The sequence below is a fragment of the Psammomys obesus genome, unplaced genomic scaffold (genome assembly GCF_907164565.1).
Source record: "Psammomys obesus unplaced genomic scaffold, mPsaObe1.curated_primary_1811, whole genome shotgun sequence".
NCBI classification, from domain to species: domain Eukaryota; kingdom Metazoa; phylum Chordata; class Mammalia; order Rodentia; family Muridae; genus Psammomys; species Psammomys obesus.
The window spans coordinates 47,837,640-47,857,242 of record NW_026585895.1 but is presented as its reverse complement, the minus strand read 5'-3'; the positions used below and the strand labels follow the sequence as shown (position 1 = coordinate 47,857,242).

The following is a 19,603-nucleotide window of genomic DNA, read 5'->3' as shown; positions in this document are numbered from 1 at the left end:
GCACTGTAAAGCACTTCAGTGGAGCTTGTTTGTCCACTGTATGTGGTGTACTGGCTTTGATGCTTGAACCCAGCATCTCACACACATTAGACAAGCATTCCACCCCTGAACCCCTACCCCCAGTGTAAGTTTTCTGATGCTACTGTTGAAATGTAAGAGGTCAAGAGCATTCATGATGGCAGAGACGACAGTGTGGTCTATCTCTCCATATGATCCCAAGACCCTAAGAGCTTTAGCCAATGAAGAGGCCTGGCAGCAGAGACCTGGGTCTTCCCAACCAAACAGAAAAGGCATCTTGCTGTGTAGCGAGTCTTAGGCATGTGCACTTCCTATTTCAACATACCCAACCAGAGTTCTCCTAAAACTAGAACAAATTCAAGGCTTCATGCTCTCCACGGCCCACGAGATATCCATTAGTTACTTGTCCAGTCAGACCATGGAACGGCACTTGCTGTTTCCTCCCTCCCTGCTCATCCCCCAAAGTGCCTCCACCTCCCAGTACTGCGCTACCACCCTAAGGCACCTTTCCCTCTTACTAGAATCAGAATTTTATGTGCTCAGAAAACCTTTCTGGCTTCCTTCAAATTTGTATTTCTTTGCTGAACAACTGCTTATTTCAGTGACATTTATTCATGCAGATGCCTTCTTTCAATGCAAGTCTCGAACAAGCTAAGCATAACTCTCCAAATCTCATCTGCCAAAACCTGGTAGCTGGGCCCTGGGAGATGGCTCAGCAGTTAAGAGCACTTGTTGCTCTTACAGAGGACCTGGGTTCAATTTGTAGCACCCACGTGGTGGCTCACAGCCATCCCTCACTTCAGCTCTAGGGGCTCAACATCCCTGTTCTGATCTCTGTGTAGATATCACAGCACACATATATACACAGGCAAAACAGAGACATTAAAACCCAAACAAACCCCAGCAGGCCACATCTTTGTTGTGTTTAAATTCTAACAGGCTGGAAATTTTTCTCCTAAAAATGGCTAACCTCTGAGGTGGGTAAGAAAAACTCTGCAGTGGGAGGCATTCCCAGCATGGCCAGCCCATGCAGAGGTCATGGTTAACTTTAACATCGATCTTAGAACCACTTCTAACACTACAAACCAATTGTCTTAGGATTTCTCTTGGCTGTGAATCAAACACTACTGATCAAAATCAACTCAGGGAAAAGAGGGTTTATTTCACCTTCAATGTTACACCCCATTATCTGAGGAGTCACAACAGGAGCTGATGCAGAGGCCACAGGGACTGATTTCATGTTCCAAAATCTCATTCTTACAAGGCCAGAGGCATGGCAAGAGAAGTCACAGGGAGAGAGGATGTGTTAAATACAGGACAGTCTGCAAAGTGTCTCCTTGTGGTTTAAGCAGGTCTCCCAGGCACACGTGCTGGAAGCATGGCTGCTAAGGGTGATGGGGCCTTTCATAAGGAGGCCTGGTAGGAGGTGATGAGGTCTTGGGAAGGGTTAATGCTTTTCTCACGGGAGTCCATTCTTGCTCACTTAGGTCTGTCTGTAACCTAACCTGGATTTCTCATGATTCCTGTTTACCATGTGATTTCTTCTACATCTGCATGTGATAACCACCATGAGGGTCTCACTAAAGCCTAGGAAATACCAGTGCTCTTGAAACTATATGACTCTGACTCTGGGCTACATAAGCTTCTTTCTTTATAAAGTACCCAGCCCCCAGGTATTTTGTTATGGCAACACAATATAGCTAATATGTCCTTAGAATCATAGTCACACATGTGCAAGTACATACATGTGTCTACCCACAGATTCACCCTAGCTCTGATTTCGTCTTGAAGTTGATGCAGACAGTAACGATATGCTTCCTCAGCCTTGTTTGCATTCACACACAGACTATAAAAAAGATCCTGAATTGGTGTTGGCAACTGAAGTGGAGCTCACATTAACACCCCTCGTCTCTAATTTTATAAGTAATTGCAATACCCATCCCACATTCAGTCACATCTGATGGTTTGTATTCTTAAAGAGCCTGGGGTCACACATACCTGCTGTCTGTTCTCTTTGGAATACGGCAACATGGTGGAAACATGAAACATGACCTCATGCCCTTGGTACACAGTATAGACTGAGTTGACCCCTGTAGTATTATCTATAAAACACAAGAACGTGGCCAGTGAGCACAGAGTGTTACATGGGAATGAAGATGAAGACATGCAGTCCACAGCACATTCTCAAAGGCCATCTGGGCTTATCAGCATTGGTGAGCAGGAGTAGATCACCTGATGTCCAGTCTCTACTTCACAGGAAGCTCCTACCCAGTCCCTCACCTTCCTGTGGCTGCGGGGTAAAGATACAGTTCATACACGACAATGAAGCTGTGATGCTCACAAAATCAAGGTAAGGCTTCTAAAGAACAGTATGGTAAGTAAGGGTACAGGCTCTGAAGACAGATGAAGCAGGACCGAAGTTCTCATTGCCTGTTGTCTCCCCAAATTTAAGAGCTTTATCATTTTTTTGAAATTTAATATTTAAAGCTATGCTGCTTTGTGTATATGTGTGCACATGTGTGGGGAGTCTAAAGGTCTATATACAGTGTCTTCTTTAATTGCTCCCCACCTTATTTTTTCTTCAAGTTTGGCTGTTTGATTTGAAGCAACATATTAATCATATATTGGCAATATATTAGTTATATATTGTTGTGTAAGTTATTCCAAAGCTTGGTGGATTAATCCAATGAGTAACACTTATTTTTTTGAAGATTTACTTATTTTTATTTTATGGGTTTGAGTGTTTTGCCTGCATAAATGTCTGTGCTCCGTGTGTATGCAATGCCCATAGAATCCAAAAGAGGGTATCTTATCCCATACAACTGGAGTTACAGACAGCTGTGAGCTGCCATGTGGGTGTTGGGAATTGAACCCAGGTTCTCTGGAAGAACGGCCAGTGCTTTTAGCCCCTCCACCTTCTCTCTCTCTGTCATATCTATCTATCTATCTATCTATCTATCTATCTATCTATCTATCTATCTATCTATCTATCTATACAGAGCCTCTCACTGAACCTGGTGCTCATTGATTGGGCTTGACTGGCTAGCTAGTAAGCCCCAGGAATCATCCTGTCTCCACCTCCCTAGTGCTGGATTGCAAGCATGTATCCCCACACCTGGCTTTTTAAAGAGATGCTGGAATTGAACTCAAACCCTTGTGCTTACGTGGCAAGCACTTTACCGACGAGCTCTCTCCCCAGACACCTGTGTTACTTTTGGTAAGTCATCCTACTTTCCTCTGATCCTGCTTCTTAAGTTGAAAATGGACACTGGGAAGCCAAAGTAAGATGGCCCCTACAAAGTGCTTAACTAGCAAAAGTCCTGAGTTCTCAGAGGCCTCAGCAGATGGCAGCCAGAACTGCTACAGTGAGGCTGAGGGCTGACCATGCCGATGAGCTCACAGGGGCTCAGGAACCCATTACACACATGAGAAAGTTCCTCAGAGGGAAGCTGCGGCCACACTTTCCGCTTCTGAGCTGTTAACTAAGGCCTTTCCACAGTGGTCTTCACACTCTGAATCTGTGTGGGTTGCCAGGAAGAGAGGCTCCCAGTGAGGCTTCCTGGACAGGACGTCTGTCACATTTAGACTAAAGGAGCCTTGCACCACCTGTCTGACTTTCTTTGAGGCTTGACTGAAGATCAAACTAAACTTCAGACATAGAAGCACAAGAAAATGCTAGAAATGCTCCTCAGAAGCTGACTCAAGGGACTTAAGTCTAAACCTGCCATCTAGTCTCCCTCCGTACACCTCCTACCTTCCCAAGCTTCCCCTCTAACACCCCCAGGTCTCCACCGGCTACTTCAGGCCAGAGACCCAGGGACCTGGTGAGAATCCTTTTTCCTCTTCACCTCCATTTTCCAATATTATGGGCTCCCGTGTCCCCTTCCTGAGAGGCTCTGGAGTTTGTGTGCTTGTTTCCATGCCAGCCTGCTGCTCCCCCAACCATGTCAGCCTCCCCCTGCCACCTCATTTAGACTGTAGCATCTGCTTCTTCAGGGGCTCTCCAGCCTTCTGTCTCTAGATTATTTTCACGGGTTTGACTTAATGGGACCTCACTGCTCTCCTAGGCAGTGACATGCAAGGGAACTTCAAACTCCCTGCAGGGACACTCCTTCCCTTCTTTAGTCTGCACTGCAGCCTTCTCTGTCCCTCTCCTTCCAGCTGGAAAGATATGCTCTTATTTTCGAGATCGGCACGCCATGTTCTTTCCTGCCTTGAGGACTCTACAGATGCTCCGTGTTTGAAATTCTTTTCTCAAGACTCTTCACCTGCTCCCACTCATCACTCCCTTGTTCCCTCAGAAAGTCTTCTCTAATCCCCAGAGTGGGCTAAGTGCCTGCAGCACTCTCTATGCCTCCTGAGTCCAGAAAGCACTGACTGCCAAGTTATTTCATAACCAATACCCGTGTGCCGCCTGTGCAGTCCAGGGGACTGTAGACTCCTAGCAGGGCAGGGACCATGTGGAGCCCAGCATGGTCCTAGGATGCAGATGGTGCTCCCTGGTAAACAAAGCTATGGGAAAAATGAGACTTGTGCTGTAAGATATTTTATTGTTGTGTGACCCTCCCCGAGGCAGACGGCACGAGTTACTGTTAGCAGGTGGTATAACCTTATGAGACGCCACAACAGATGTGCTCCTTCGCTGAATGGAAATGTCATCCATTTATGTGCTGGTTGATTGTGTCTTTTGGTGCTTCCTGAGTGCTTCAAGGGCTGATCAGTCTTATGAAGCCAATGGGGTATGACCGTGTCCCGTGACTCATGTCATACTGGGGAGAATCCTCAACTGCTCTCCAGTTTCTGGCTCACATGTCCCCCTCTCTTGGGTATAAGTAACAGCATTTAACTAATTTTGAGAAGGGGCAAGCTTACTTTTGGTGTCCAGACCACCACGGTAGCCGGCCCAGCCCTTTAGAGTGATGGTATCACCGAGAAGATTTAAAAATTTTTGAAAAGCTTCACTTCCAATTTCTGCAAGAGAAGGCACAGAATGAGGAAAGCTTTGCTCTCTGGTCCTCATTTTTTAACCATAAAGAAATCAAGAACAATTAGGTGCTGTTGACATGCATCTCATCGGTGCTCATCAAAGCACAAGGTCACATTGCTTTCTACCCAGGGCCATAAGGAAGCCCCACAATTCTCAGGAACCCAAGGGAGACAAAGCAGAATCAGATAAACCAGATGTGGGGCATGCAGTATTGAAGAATGAAGGTGCCATTGTTGCTCTGACCAATGACAAAGCAGGTTGTAACATGAAAGAACAAATACATAAGGATTTGTATATTATTCTCTATACCTTGTGCATGCCTGAATTACTTTATACTCACTCAACCAGAAATAGCAAGAAAGATCTTGCACTCTGTAGAAACAGATTCCCCAAACTCATGTGTGTTTCTGCCTCACCCTCACTCCTGGCTGTGTTCTCCAGTCCCCATTGCAGGAAATGGTAGATGTTAGATGATTAGTAAAATGTTTAGCAAATGGAACCAGTTAAGAGCTGCCTTATAAAACTCTGTAAACTGCCTCCTGATATTGGAGATTCCAATCAGACATTCAGCTTCAGCTTCCAGAAAGGCAGTAAAGGGCAGGGCTGACCTCAGCAGGGATGCAGAGGAGGTGCTTACCATTGCTGAACATCTCATCGTCTGTGAGCTGCCCATCTTTGGCAAAGAGAACCCCAAATTTGAAATTCACAGAGCCCTTCCAACAAGACAGCAAAAGACATGAGTTAGTTTTCTCACTAAAGCGCACACAGTTATAAGCTTGCCATCTAGGGTCCACCAGAGTGGACACTTGGGGGAATCTCTCCTCCCATTAGCCCCAATACTGATGAATGTTAACAAGTCACTCATTTTTTTTTATAGGCTACAAAACAGCTTACAGATGAGGTGATCCAGGGTTGTATCAGTCAATCCATTTGTAATTTCATTACTCCTGGAACCAGGAGGCACTAGGTCCATGCAGGGGCACCATGGTGCTGCTGACAAATGGCCACAGGCACCCATAGGTCTGGTACCACGTTCTGATCCACCCACCAGCAACAGCTTCCAGAAAGAGTAGGGGAGCTAATTGCAACCCAGAGCCAAACCTAACAATCTTAGGCTGAAGTCTGGCAGGCTCTTCTAGAAATAGATATGGAAATTGTGGGCAATTTATATGAAAAGCTCACTCTCCCATTCCTGAAGATGTTTAATCCGAACAAGCCCAGATGTGCAAATGAAAGACAATGCAAGCCAAGCAAGCAGCGGCTATTCCCAGTTTATAATTCTCAACTCTGTGGAGAGACTGTTACAATCTGACCCTGCAGAAATGACAAACACCAATGTGTGATGGTAACTGCTTCAGGGAAGATAGGAAGACAGAGGAATGGAGTCAGGGAGTGGGAAGGGGGGTCTCAACTCTTACTTTTTAAAGACTTAGTTACTATTTATATGTTTGTACGCGTTGCCATAACTCATTATCATGTTGTATGTACATGGTTATATTCACCACACAAGGACAGGTACCCTCAGAGGACAGAAGACAGTACTGGATCCCTTGGAGCTGGACTTACAGGCAGTTATGAGTTGCTGGATGTGAGTTCTGGGAACCAAATCTTGGTTCTCTGCAAAAGCAGTACCTGTTCTTAATTGCCGTGCCATCCTTGTAGCCCCTCAACTCTGGATTCTTAATGATCTTTCCCTTAATCTGGGTAGAGGATTTGTGTATTATTCTCTATACCTTGTGTATGCCTGAATTACTTAAAAATTAAAGAGTCCATTGTTGGAAGAATATCAACATTTCAAGGCTGTCTGACTCACAGTAGGTGAAGATTCTGGATGTTGGTCAATTAACATGTGGGTGATCAATAGTACTAGTCAATGGGGAAAGAGGTAAGGGGTCAAGACAGAATGCTGGCATTCCGAAATGGAATGGCAAAATTAACAGTCTGAAAACACAGCTTAGGCTGATGGCTCAGTGATTAAAGTGCTCACCTCTCATGCTAGAGAATTGGAATTCAGATCCCCAGAAACCTCATAGGTGCTTGGTAGGTATAGCAAGGTGCCTGCTATTCTAGAGAGAGAGGGTATCCCCAGAGCAAGCTGGATAGCAAGACTGTATGTATCATGGATCTCTGCAATTGATTAGGAGATCTTGAGCTCTGTATTTGATAAGGAGATCCTGCCTCAATGAATAAGGTGGAAGAGGGATGGGGAAGAGCCCTGACATCAACCTAAGGCATCCGTTTGTGTATGCCTGTGAACCCACACATGCACACACAGCAAGCACATGTACATACTGATGAAAAGAAGAAAAAACCTGAGAACCCAGGTCTGAGGCTGCGCATCTAAACTTTCCTCTGTTCTAACTCTACTTAGGATGCATGTGCCCTTCTATAACAATGGCGTTCCTGGTGGACACATAAACAGGGAGAGAATTCCTACCTGACCGTGACACCTGGAACCCTCCCTCGTTCTTGGGGGTGAGCCTCAGCCCCAGTGGCAATTTTCAGAGAGGCCCCCACAGTACTGTTTGCTCCCTTTACACCACTATCCCCACTCTAGTTCTTCTTTAAAAGACACATCACTGAAACATTTAATTACATTTTCTTTTGCAACTACAAGTTAAATGTATTCTAGAGAAAAATTAAAAAAAAAAACACCTCATTTACAACAGTGACGAACTGTAAGACACTCAAAAATTCCAGTAACATTGGAAGAGATCTAAATAAAGCTATTTTATGGAATACAAAATATGACCTAAGTTAACAGAGCTTTACAGTTTATCTCTGCATGGAAAACCATCGCAGTTTAATGTGACAAAATTAAGAATTTTGAAACTGTAAAACACATTTATACAGTTTCTAGGCTTACATGGATAAATAGGTATATCCAAACTATCAAGAAAATATTGGGAAAACTTTCATAAAAGGAGATTGATCGTGTCAGATACTAACAAATATTGCAAAACAACACCAACTAAAATAGCAGGGTCAGGACAAGATCCCAGCACTCAGGAAGCAGAGGCAGAGGGATCTCTCTGAGTTTGTGGCAGGCTTGCTTTGCACAGTACCCACTGCAGTTCTTATCTTGAACATGTACAGGTACCTGTTTTCTAATAGGATCACACATTCTCCATTACTGAGTCTGCAGGGAAGAGCAAAAGGCTGGGGATAATAGAGGAGATGGACAAATGTGACTCGGTGACTGCTCAAGAAACAAGAAAAACTGCAAAGGTGGACAGAAAGCACTTCTTTTTATGAGCTGGCCAGTTTTTGAGAGAATTTTTTGGTAGATTTTTAAGGCTTATTTTTATTATTTTAAAGTGTGTATGGGTCTGTCTGTTTGTCTATGTGTGCTTGTGTGTGGCAGCATGTGCACATTAGTGCAGGTGCCTGTGGAGGCCAAAGGTGCTGGATCCCCTGAAGCTGGAGTTATAGAAGGTTATGTGAGCTGCTGGAAGCCTAACTCAGATCCTGTGAAAGAACAACACATTCCCCATAACCACTGAGCCATCTCTCCAGCCCCAATTCTGTAATTTTGTTAGGGACTTCTACTTTGGGTTTCTATGGCCATCACTTTTCTTCTTCTCTTTTAGAGTGATGACAGCAATCCCACATCTCCAAGATGCTGGCACATCTTCTGTTCTTGGATCCTCATAAAAAACACCCATAAGCAATCTGTAGTCTAGCAGACAGCTTTTTTGGGGCAATCATGAAAAGACTGAAGCAGTGGCCCACCATACTTTGTCTCTAGGCTGAAGGCATTGAGAGCCCTGGAGGGGTTGTTAGAAGACAGCTGGCTCCCTTCCCAGTGTTTCCAGCTCAGTAGGTCTGGTATCTGGCTTGGAAGTTTGCATCAAAAAGATTTCCATGAGATACTCCTTTTGCAGGAAACAGACTCTAAGAACCAGTGGACAAAAGGAACTAATTGGGAGGCTTCCAGGAGGCCCAGGCCCACCTGGGCCAATAGACAGTAAGCTAGGGCAGAAGGGACTGGGGGTGTACTAGCCGCTCATCAGGACCAGAAAGGACCCAGAGTCCACAGATAGGGGAGCCTAAGGAAGAAGAGATTTGGCTAAGGCTGGTCATAGTGAACAGCAGGAGGAGCTGGGATCTGAGTCTCTTGATTTTTGACTCTTGCCAAGAGCATGACAGTGTTCCCAGGACAGGTTTGCACTGAGCAAAGCTGAGAGCACAGGCATAGATGTCAGTGGCCAAAACTTTATGAAACTTCATGGGGATGTCCCGAGACTGGCAGCATGCTACCAGTATCCTGACTGAAGGCCTTGGAAGGGCAGAGTTGTAAGATATGTTATCAAGGTCAGGCTAAAGCACTACAGAGTCATAGGGCATGGAGGATGCAGGTACCCCGGCATCCTCATTTAAACTTCAACGTCAGTTTAAATGAGAAGCTGTTTAGAACCTTATGCTTCAGGTGGACATTTCAGAAAGTCTATTGTCTTAAGTTCTTGAACCTTCTAGGGCTCTATTGAAATAACCTGGGGTCTGAGGCTACCCAGACAATGTCCACGATGAACATAAACATTCATCTATCTTCAGAAACCAAGGTATTGGACAACATAAGGTACTGTTTCATACTTAAGAGAGGTAGTTTGATCTGGGACTACCCAATCATAACAGAATGCTTTGAGTTGTTGTCTTCTGGTGCTGAGCCAGGGCTCCACCATGCATGCTAGGCACACGCTCTAACACTGAGCTCCATTCCCCAGTGTACCACATTGGAATAAGTCACTAAACACATCAGCGCTTCATGAGCACTGGATTCTGAGGAATGCAAGGAGCTTTCCAGGTCCTAAGTAAAGTCTGGAGGGAGCTGCCTATTGGAGAGTTAGAGGCACTGATTTCCTCAGGACACAGTCCTGCTCAGACACAGAAATGGGCTACATTTGTCATTTCCATTTGTTTATAAGTTAAAGTATTTCTAAATTGACCAGATCTATTTACTTTTATTTTATATGTATATGTGTTTGCCTGCATGTATGTATGTGTACTACATGTGTGCTTGGTGCCTATGAAGGCCTGGAAAGGGCACTGTATTCCCTGAAACAAGTTACAGATGGCTGTGAGTCACTGTGTGGGTGCTAGGAACTGTGAACCCAAATCCTCTGCAAGAGCAGCCAGTGCTCCCTACTGCTGAGCTAGTAGTAGCCACTAGTTCTAATTTTATCTATGGCATTGATACTACAAATTATATTCCTTCTGTGAAAGGCAAAACCTGAGCAGAAAGTCCTAGTGAATCCAGAAGAATCATTGGACCTGAGAAAGGATGGCCATGCTGGCTAGTGTTATGTCAATTTGACACTGCCAGGTCACCTGAAAGGAGGGAACCTCAATTGAGAAAATACATCATAAAATTTGGCTGTAAGTCATTTTCTTAATTAGTGATTGTGGGAGAGGGCCCATCCCATTTTGACTGGGGCCATCCTTGGGATGGTAGTCCTGGGTTCCAAAAGAAAGCAGTTAAGCAAGTCATGATGAACAAGTCAATCATAAGCAGCATCCCTCCATGACCTCCACATCTGCTTCTGCCTCCAGGTTCCTGCCCTGTTTGAGATTCTGTCTTGACTTCCTCCAATGAGAACACTGATTTGAAAGCATGACCCAGATAAACTCTTTACTTCCCAACTTACTTTTGGCCATCGTGCTTATTACAGCAATAATGACCTTAACTAAGACAGACGGTCTTCCGTATTGGCAGGGTCCTGCCTATGCATGGTTCATTGGTGTCCCCCCCCCCCCCCATGTGAATGACAGCACAGAACGCCATATCTCTTGTGGGGATGCCTATATATATGTGCAGTCATGAACAAATAAGACATGAGTTTCAGGTCGCCAACTTCGCTTTGCTAAGTAACCTTTAGTTTTTCCTGCCCATCATCACAGCTCATAGTTTATCACTAGGATGAACTGGAGCTAGAGTTAAGGCCAATGTTCCCAAGTGATTCTAGCTGAGGAGCTGTGGGTTTGGATGGGAATGCTTGGGTCATTCATCTCTCAAAAAGCTTTGATGACTAATGATCTCTGCTCACCCCTCTCAAGTCATCAACAAGGGACATTTGCCTCTTCAAGCAAACACCCCCTTAGTGAGGAGACAAAGTGAGAACTAGGGATCTGGCCTGTATAGTGTAGGCCAGAAATGAAGCAGGTGCTGTCAACACACTAGAGTGGTCATGACAGATACACTAGAACACATCTGAGTTCAGGACATTTTATTAAATAAGGTATGTCAACTAGGTGAGGTGATTGATTAGGCTTGGGGTATCAGGGAAATGGAGGAGTTAGGATTTTATCAAGTGTGACCCAAGCAACTAGACAAATGATATTTCCATTTCTCCACGGGGAATATGCATAAATCAACATTTCCTTACTCAGTTATCTACCAATTACATGCTGAATATTCCTCTCTCTCTCACTAACACACATATACGTACACACACATGCACACACACTTAAAATGAAGCATGCATATATCTTTGGCATCTAGTATAGTAAGAGTGTATAGCTAATGCACAGGCATCCTACTTGAACAGAATTGAGCAGCTCTTTACATTATATTCATATATGTATGCATATATAAGGATATCTGTCTATTTATAGATAGCTATATGGAGGATTCTGCAGGAGACCTTGGAAAGCCCCTTAAGGGAAGGCTCTTTGTGAGAACAAGTTCACACTGCAAATGCATAGAAGTCTGGTTCAGGGAGAAGGCTGTGCTCACAGTGAAGGAGACTGATACTGGCTGTAAGGGGCAGAGAACAAATGTGCTCAAAACCACTTACCTCTTGCTCTTCCAGAACCAGCAAGTCCTGCCAAGCAAAAATTCAGAAGTTATGTTTATACATTACAGTAGTTATTGGATTTGGTTTTCTGTGATAGCCAAGCTTTACATACTCACACAATTTGATGTTATGACATTTTGGAAGTAATAGAAGTTGGTTATGGGCTCTCTCTTCAAGGGAAACAAAAACAAAAATAAACAACAGAAAACGAAACTCTGGCTGGGCCACACATCTCTCAGAAAAATCTCCGATAGATACTATTTCTTACCCCCTCCTAAATCAACGCACACTTACTGCTTCAAGAAAACACCCCTTTAGTATGGATATAAAGTTGAGGCATAGAAAACTAAACAGTGGTGTCAAAAGCTGACAGCAAGGATCAAGATGGTGGTCCAGCTGGGCATGGTGGCATAGACAGAGGTAGGGGGATTGCTGTGAGTTCCAGGCCAACCTGGTCTACAGAGTGAGTTCCAGGCCAGCCAGGGCTACACAGAAAAAGACTGCCTCAAAAAACAAACAAACAAAAAAATACCAACCAACAAACAAAAACCCAAAAGATGGAGGTCCACCACATCCCATTACTTGCCCAGCACTATGTCAGCTGCCTGAAGAGACCCTCTCCTGAGATCAGCATGGAGCAGTAACCCTAAAGAGTCCTGGCTTTGAGTCCTTGCTGGGCTACCTGCAAATATGTTTGTGTACAAATTATTTGACCTATCTGGGTCTATTCCTTACCCATGGTTCAAGGGTACTATTATCCTGCCCTGTGCAGCTCACTTTGGAGAATGACAGGATAAGCTGGGGGATGCCTCTCACACAACCTCAGGTCACCTTCCCTTCCCAGTTACTTCATAATGAATTTCTGAAGAAGTTGGCAAGTAGATTTGAAGGCCAAAGGCTCTGAAAGGGTCACTGGGTGAATGCAGATAGGGAAGGTGGATCCAGGAAAGCCATGGCTGCCAGTGAAAACAGAGGGGAAGAGGGGAAGAGGATGAGGATAGAGGTGGAAGAGGCTAAGGGACCCTCATCCTCAGTGTCAAATGAAGAGCTCACAATTCTTAAAGAAGTATGTGGGGCACAGAAAATCTTTTTTTTTTTTTTGTAACATAATGGCTCTTTTGTTCAGAATTTAACCATCTGTATCCTGGGGGGGACTGCTGCGTGTCTTATACTTTGGGACACACTTCATATTTGCATGTCATTACACACTTCATTGCAAAATACTCTCTTCCATGATTTCCTTTGATCTCCACCACCCTGCCATGTAGCCTAATCATTCCAGAATTACAGGTAAGGAACTGGAGAGTCAGCAGGGCCTGGGTTAAGGTCACATGGCCTGGTTCTTCTGACACCTGCAAGGGCACAGTTATTGGTGAATAAGATAAGAGGGGACTTCCCAATTGCCTTTAGTCCAGCATGTTTCAGAACTGGGACATTTTGCTTCCAGCCACTGGCCTGTGACAGTGGCTAGGCTGTGGGAGTAGCCTTGTACCAGAAGTCCTCAGGGTCTCAACATTCAGCCCTGTTGGCAGGAGGGATGCCACAGGCTGCCAGGTCACATTTCCTTTGCAGATTCCTTGTTTTGGATTATATCTGCTAATAATACTCCTAACAGGCATTGTGGTCTACCAATGTCCCACTTGACAGTATTCAAAATTTAAAACAAAACAAAAACCTCTCATGTCTGAATTTGTGAGTACCAATTAGGTTTCTTTTTGTCGTTTTTCCAGTTTTTAATTTCAGCTTTGAAGGTCTATTTTATGTTAGTAATGGTGTTTCTTAATATAGTACTATTGGTGTTTTTTCTTTGTGTCTGCCTGTATGTTTGTATATGTATGAATGTATGTATGTATGTATGTATGTATGTATGTATACATGCATGTGTCTGCCACAGATCATATGTGGATGTCAGAAGATAAGCTCTGATGTTGGTTCTCGTGTTCCACATTATCTGAGACTGGGTGTATTACTATTTTTCACTGTGTGCGGCAGGCTAGCTGGTCTGAAGGCCTCTGAAGGTTTCCCTCTGCCTTTCATCTTGCTGCAGGAGAGCTGGGATTATGGATGCCAGCAACTGCTTTACGTAGGCTCTGGGGATCTAAAATCAGCCTTCAAACTTGTGCCAGGTTCTGGTATTGTCTTTTATGGACTCTTGATTCTGATTAGTTTCTTGCTATTATTAAATTAAAAAATGTTAGATTTAAGAGTGCATTATTTTCCAGGCAGTGGTGGTAGACATCTTTAATCATAGCAAGTTTGAGGCAGAAGCAGGAAGATCTCTGCATTCTCGGGCAGCCTGGTCAACAGAACGAGTTCTAAGACAGCCAGGGCTATACAGAGAAACCCTGTCTTGAAAAACAAAAACAAAACCAACCAAACAAAAAAATTGCATGATTTTACATATACTTAAAAAAACCCATAAAATTTAGATTTAGTTCTGGTTTTTATAAAATCCCTGGCCATCAGGAAAGTCAGCTACAACTGTCTTGAATCAAAGGTGATGGAGAAAGGCAGGAAGCTAACATACAGACGACTCCTTTTCCCACTTACTTAAGCCAACTTAATCACACACTTTGCTTCTGGAAGGATTCTGGTCAAGAAAAATTCATCCCTGCATCCTGGCAGGCAGAGGCAGAGGGGCAGCACTTTAATGGACCAGCCACCTTCCTGCTCAGGATGAGGTGGGGTCTGCCTCTGTTCACCCTGTGCTCCTGGGACTGTCAGGGTTGCTAATGTGCAGAAGCTGGTGGCAGCTCAGAGAGCGTGACTATTGGGGACTGGCCCAGGAAGGCTCACAAGTGTTCTTTGCTAAGGAAAAAGGCCAAAACACAATTATAGGAGATGTGAAATCGTTTTTTGATAGGAAAACAGAAACAGAATGGTGACCTCAGTGGGCAGGGTGTGCCTGACTCTCATCTGGAGAGAAGCAGCTGGGGTGGGCTGGCAAGGCAGCTGAGAGACAGGGCACCACAGGCAGCAGATCCAGGACTGTGGGGTGGGGTCTTCTGAGTGGGGCCAGCAGTGGTGATCAGAAGACAGGAACTAAGAGTGTTCGCACAGCTGAATGTGGGGTGCATGTCTGTCACCTCAGCACCCCAGAGGCTAACACAGGAACAGCATGAGCTTGAGGTCAGCCTGAATTACAAAGTGAGTTCTATGGTATTCTGGGTCATGTGCTGAGATCCTGTATTTAAAAATCCAAGTTATATTATGAAGTACTAAAGGCACATTGCTACTGATAGATTTATAATTCTAATTTGTTTTTAAGGCGGCTATAGCCATTTTAAGCACAGCATGGCTTAAATTTGATTATTAATCAAACACTAAATTTTGTCTGAGTTTATTCTAGCAGAGTACAAATATTATTTAATTGTTTGTTTATTTTTGTTTTACTCATTTGGTACGAATGTGTGTAAGATGCACACAGTTGTTTTAGAGCACATGGAAATCAGAGGTTCTCTCCTTTTACCAGTCACAAGTAGTATTTTACAAATTAAATGAATGCAAAGGCACGAGAATATTCAACTCTCTCTATTTGGGCTAAGCTACGTGAAAAGGCAATGAATGACCTCAGTTTGAAAGCTTACCTTGAAGGTACACAGAAACAATGTTTATGCTCTGATCAGTCCTCCAAGTTTATTTGATTTCCCCACAAATGAACTTGTTTACCTCGCTCTGCTTACAGATCCCTCTGCCTCCTGAGCACAGCTCCAGGCTGCCTCTACAGCTTCTTCCTTGCCATCTAGCACTGGCACAACCCTGAAGCTCAGCTTTGTTCTGTTGACTAGCATCTAGTGACGATGGCTACAGTTCTAAATTTCCAGAGCTAAATTGACTACAGCTGATTATATATATATATATATATAATCAGCTGTAGTATATATATATATATGTGTGTGTGTGCGTGCGTGTGTGTGTGTGTGTGTATTCTTTATCCTTCCTTTCCTTCTTTCTCCTTCCTTCCTTCCTTCCTTCCTTCCTTCCTTCCTTCCTTCCTTCCTTCCTTCCTTCCTTCCTTCCTTCCTTCCTTCCTTCCTTCCTTTAAACCTGACAACCTGACCATGATTATAATGCCATACTTCCTCCTCCCTGGGTAGACTAGCCTGCCCTGCCATCCTGGCAAGGTGAGACTGAGTTCATGTATTAAGTTATAAAGTCCCAGGGCTTCCTTTACCTTTTGTATCTCAGGATGAAAAATTTCTCTAGGACCTTTCTCAAACTTGTCCAGGTTCATGGCACTGAAACAGAGCAGACAGTATGAGCCAGTGAGGAAGGAACTGAAGAGACAGGGAGTAAGGCATAGTTCTCTGAAAAGATAGACAATATTTTCTGGAAAAATCATGATGGATTCTCTGAAGGGCCAACACACTGGAGAAACAGATGAGCAAGTGAGGGAAGAATGAGAAAATCCACCAGCTTTACCAACTGCCACGTGTAACTGTCCCTTCAGGACACTCATGCAGTGAGAGAGGCAGTCATTGGGGCATGTTTCAAGCATCCTCGCTAATCTCCCATGTTGTTACTGACTTATTTATTGTACCGTTATTGACAATTTCATATATGTATGTAACACACTTTACCTCTGAGCTCTAGAGCCATAGAGAGCCAGGTTTAAACCTTGGAGCTTACCAGCTCTACAGAATCCCTCCCGTTCTCTGAGGCCCTGATTCCTCATACGTGAATGGAGACAATTGTAGGTCGACTTCATGCAGCTGAGTTAGAGTCACCGAGAAAATGCTGGGAAAGCATTCAGTAGTGTCTAACAAAGAAGCTACTGTTTTTAGGAAGTCTCATCTTAGCTGGGGCCAGAGTGACAGGCTCCATCTGGGTGGCAGCTTTCCCTAGGCCTGGCGAGAGATGAGAGGGAGGTGGGAAGCCAGGGCAGGAGCCAGATGTACCAATCCTTTCACTCTCTGTTCAGTGAAGAATAAAGCACATCCCCCCAGGGAGCCTCCGCTGACATCTGGGTTTCTATTTCAAAGTATAAAAATAAAAGAAAAATTATTTCTTGATTTTTTTTTCTAAACCTAAAGTATCCAAGTGAACACAAGAAAAAAAAATAGCAGCGGGCAAAGAATGCAGCATAGAGAGATGCTCAGGAGTCATGACCAGATGTGGGCTACACTGGCTGTGAAACCCTGGCCTTCCTTCTCTGAACCTCCATTTCATCACCTGTAACATGGAGGCAATGACAGTCCTGCCCTCTGGGGCTGCCTTAAAGACTCTAGGAGGGAACGCCCAGCTTGACAAAGTGCCTGGCATGTCAATCAAGGATCCCAGGAACACACAATCAGTACAGGCCTCCAACTTGTGTGGGCCTCTGTCCGTGAGTACTCACCTTAAGATGGACTTCACAGACAGCGTTTTTGTGGGACTGTAGGGAAGGCAGATTTTTTGCGTACCCTGGAAGAATCAAAGCACCGCTCAGTGATGAGTCTGGCACCCTTCACCTTGGAAGAGCTTCACCTGCTCACTATGGTGGAGCCATGCCTGTCCTTTCTCACTCTTCTTTAAGGATGTGTGGAAATAAACATTCTATGTAGGGAAAAACATCCTGGGCCAGCTGATTGCAGCCCTCCCTCTCCTGGATATACACTGGTTCTGAGTAGAACTCGTTAACACATCAGGCCTCTTGGCTCTTTGTACCATGGTGGACAGCTGAGCCGTTGGCTACAGTCTGGATACAAAACACCCACCAGCCACATGTCGAAGGCTGTTTCACAGTCTGTGGCACCATTACAAGACGCTGGAAGCTGTAAGAGCTAGATCTAGTGTGAAATCTCAGATCACTGACGTGATGTGCTCTCAAATGAGCGTCTTTTTTGTTCTAAAAACATTTATTTTATTTATTATATTTATTTTTATTTTATGTGCTCTATCTGCATGTCAGAAGAGGGCATCAGAACATATTATAGATGGTTGTGAGCCACCATGTGGTTACTGGGAATTGAACTCGGGACCTCTGCAAGAGCAGCAAGTGCCCTTAACCAACCACTGAGCTGTCTCTCCAGCCCCTGATGTGCTCTCAAATGGGGATGGAGAACCCTGGTTCCTTGGTTCTCAGCTGCCATGAGATGAACTTCTTCTAGCTTCACTAATCCTGCTATGAAGTGTTGCCTGACCACAGGCCCCAGAGCACAGGCAGCCAACTATGGGCTGAAACCTCCATAGCTGTGAGTCAACAGTGAGACCTTTTCTGTTTTCACATCTATCATCATCTCAGCTTAACAGAACCCGAGAACCACACCATCCAAAACCACCAAAAGGGGATTTGTCTGGTCTCTGAACTATAAAAGTCAGTTATGGGTCGAAGATTTTAAGATTTTTTTAAAAAGTCTCTGTTTTTTTCAATGAGACTCAAGTACCACATTACCAGGTTAAAGTCCTTTTAACCAGAAGTCACCCAAATCTTCCATCAAGCTTTTAATAATGTGGACATTATCTGTGCTGGCTTATTTAAAGCCATTTATTCATTTTAAAAAGAGTCCCCACTGTGACTAACTCTTAGGAAGGGCTGGATAAGGTCTTATCTATGAACAGGAACACGAGCTGCCCAATAGTCCTGTGTCCAGACCACCCAGACCAGATGAGCTGGTCCTGTCTTCTCTCACTGCCGCTCACACAGGACTTACTGTGCATGGAGAGCAGATGAGATCATCAAACAGTACCTATTTAAAGGCTTCTTTGTAATTTTGGCAGATCATAAAATTGACATCATCAACAGCTAGAGAAAGGTCAGGACATTTTTGTAGAAAATGAGATTGTTTAAAGTCACTACTTTATCGCTATATATGCATGTAGGTGTATAGGGTGTGGATGTACATGTATATATTCATATATATATATATATATATATTTATGTGTGTGTGTGTATATATATATGCTTTTTACCAGGGCATTATATTATCTGTATAAAAATGCTTCTAGAAAATAATATGAAAAGAAGAAAATAGTGGTACAATTTTATGAAAAACATCAAATACAGATATTAGTAGAAAAACATATATGAATCAGCATAGCAAGTATACATAATGAAAGCACATAAGGTAAAAATGAGACCTAAAACAAATTCCAGCAGAGCAGTCGCATGCTGGTGCTGGCTGAGCAAGTTGGAGAGACAGGGACACCACAGGGGCTTTAGCCAGATAATGACCGTCTGTTCTTTCAATACAACCAAAGGGAGAGCCAGTTCAGAATGTTTTAACACAGAGCATTCACCACTAGGGTCAGGGCCTGGAGAGATGGCTCTGCTTTGGAGCAGTAACTGTTCTTCCCCAGAGACCCAGGTTTGGTTTCCAGCACCTACATGATGCTTCATAATCATCCGTAATTGCAGTTCCAGAGGATCTGCCCCCTTCTGACCATGCTGGGTACATGTGTGGTTCACAGATATATATGAAGACAAAACACGCATACACATAAAGTTAGAAGAAACATAATTAAAAAAAAAATAGGGCTAGCTGGGTGTGATGGTGTACTCCTATAAGCTCAGCATTCAGGTGGCTGAGGCAGGAGGACTGTGAAGTTTGAGGCCAACCTAGTCTACATAGCAAGTTTATGAATAAAAAGTCAGATCCTATCTCAACAAACAAAGCAATAAGTAAAAACAAACATGCCAGGTGTGATGGCACATGCTTTGATCCCAGCACTTAGGAGGCAGAGGCAGGCAGGTCTCTGTGAGTTGATGCCAGCCTAGTCTACAAAGTAAGTTTGAATAACCTGGGTTATATAAGACTGTCTCAAAACACAGAAACCCTCCATACCCTACCCTCCACCCCCCAAACAAAAAAATACCACTGCCATT

At 44.0% G+C, this 19,603-nt stretch overlaps 1 protein-coding gene across 3 annotated transcripts in view; it reads right to left on the bottom strand.

Moving 5' to 3' along the window:
* Nucleotides 1-19,603, bottom strand: part of Garnl3 (GTPase activating Rap/RanGAP domain like 3) — a 139,910-nt gene that overhangs the window by 43,366 nt on the left and 76,941 nt on the right. For all 3 annotated transcript variants that reach the window (XM_055600845.1, XM_055600844.1, XM_055600846.1), the window contains exons 7-12: nt 17,138-17,202; nt 15,974-16,037; nt 11,800-11,826; nt 5,643-5,718; nt 4,891-4,989; nt 2,017-2,120 (exon numbers count right to left, since the gene is read on the bottom strand). In XM_055600845.1, the coding sequence (XP_055456820.1) occupies nt 2,017-2,120; nt 4,891-4,989; nt 5,643-5,718; nt 11,800-11,826; nt 15,974-16,037; nt 17,138-17,202 (435 nt within the window). The remainder of the gene's footprint in view (nt 1-2,016; nt 2,121-4,890; nt 4,990-5,642; nt 5,719-11,799; nt 11,827-15,973; nt 16,038-17,137; nt 17,203-19,603) is intronic.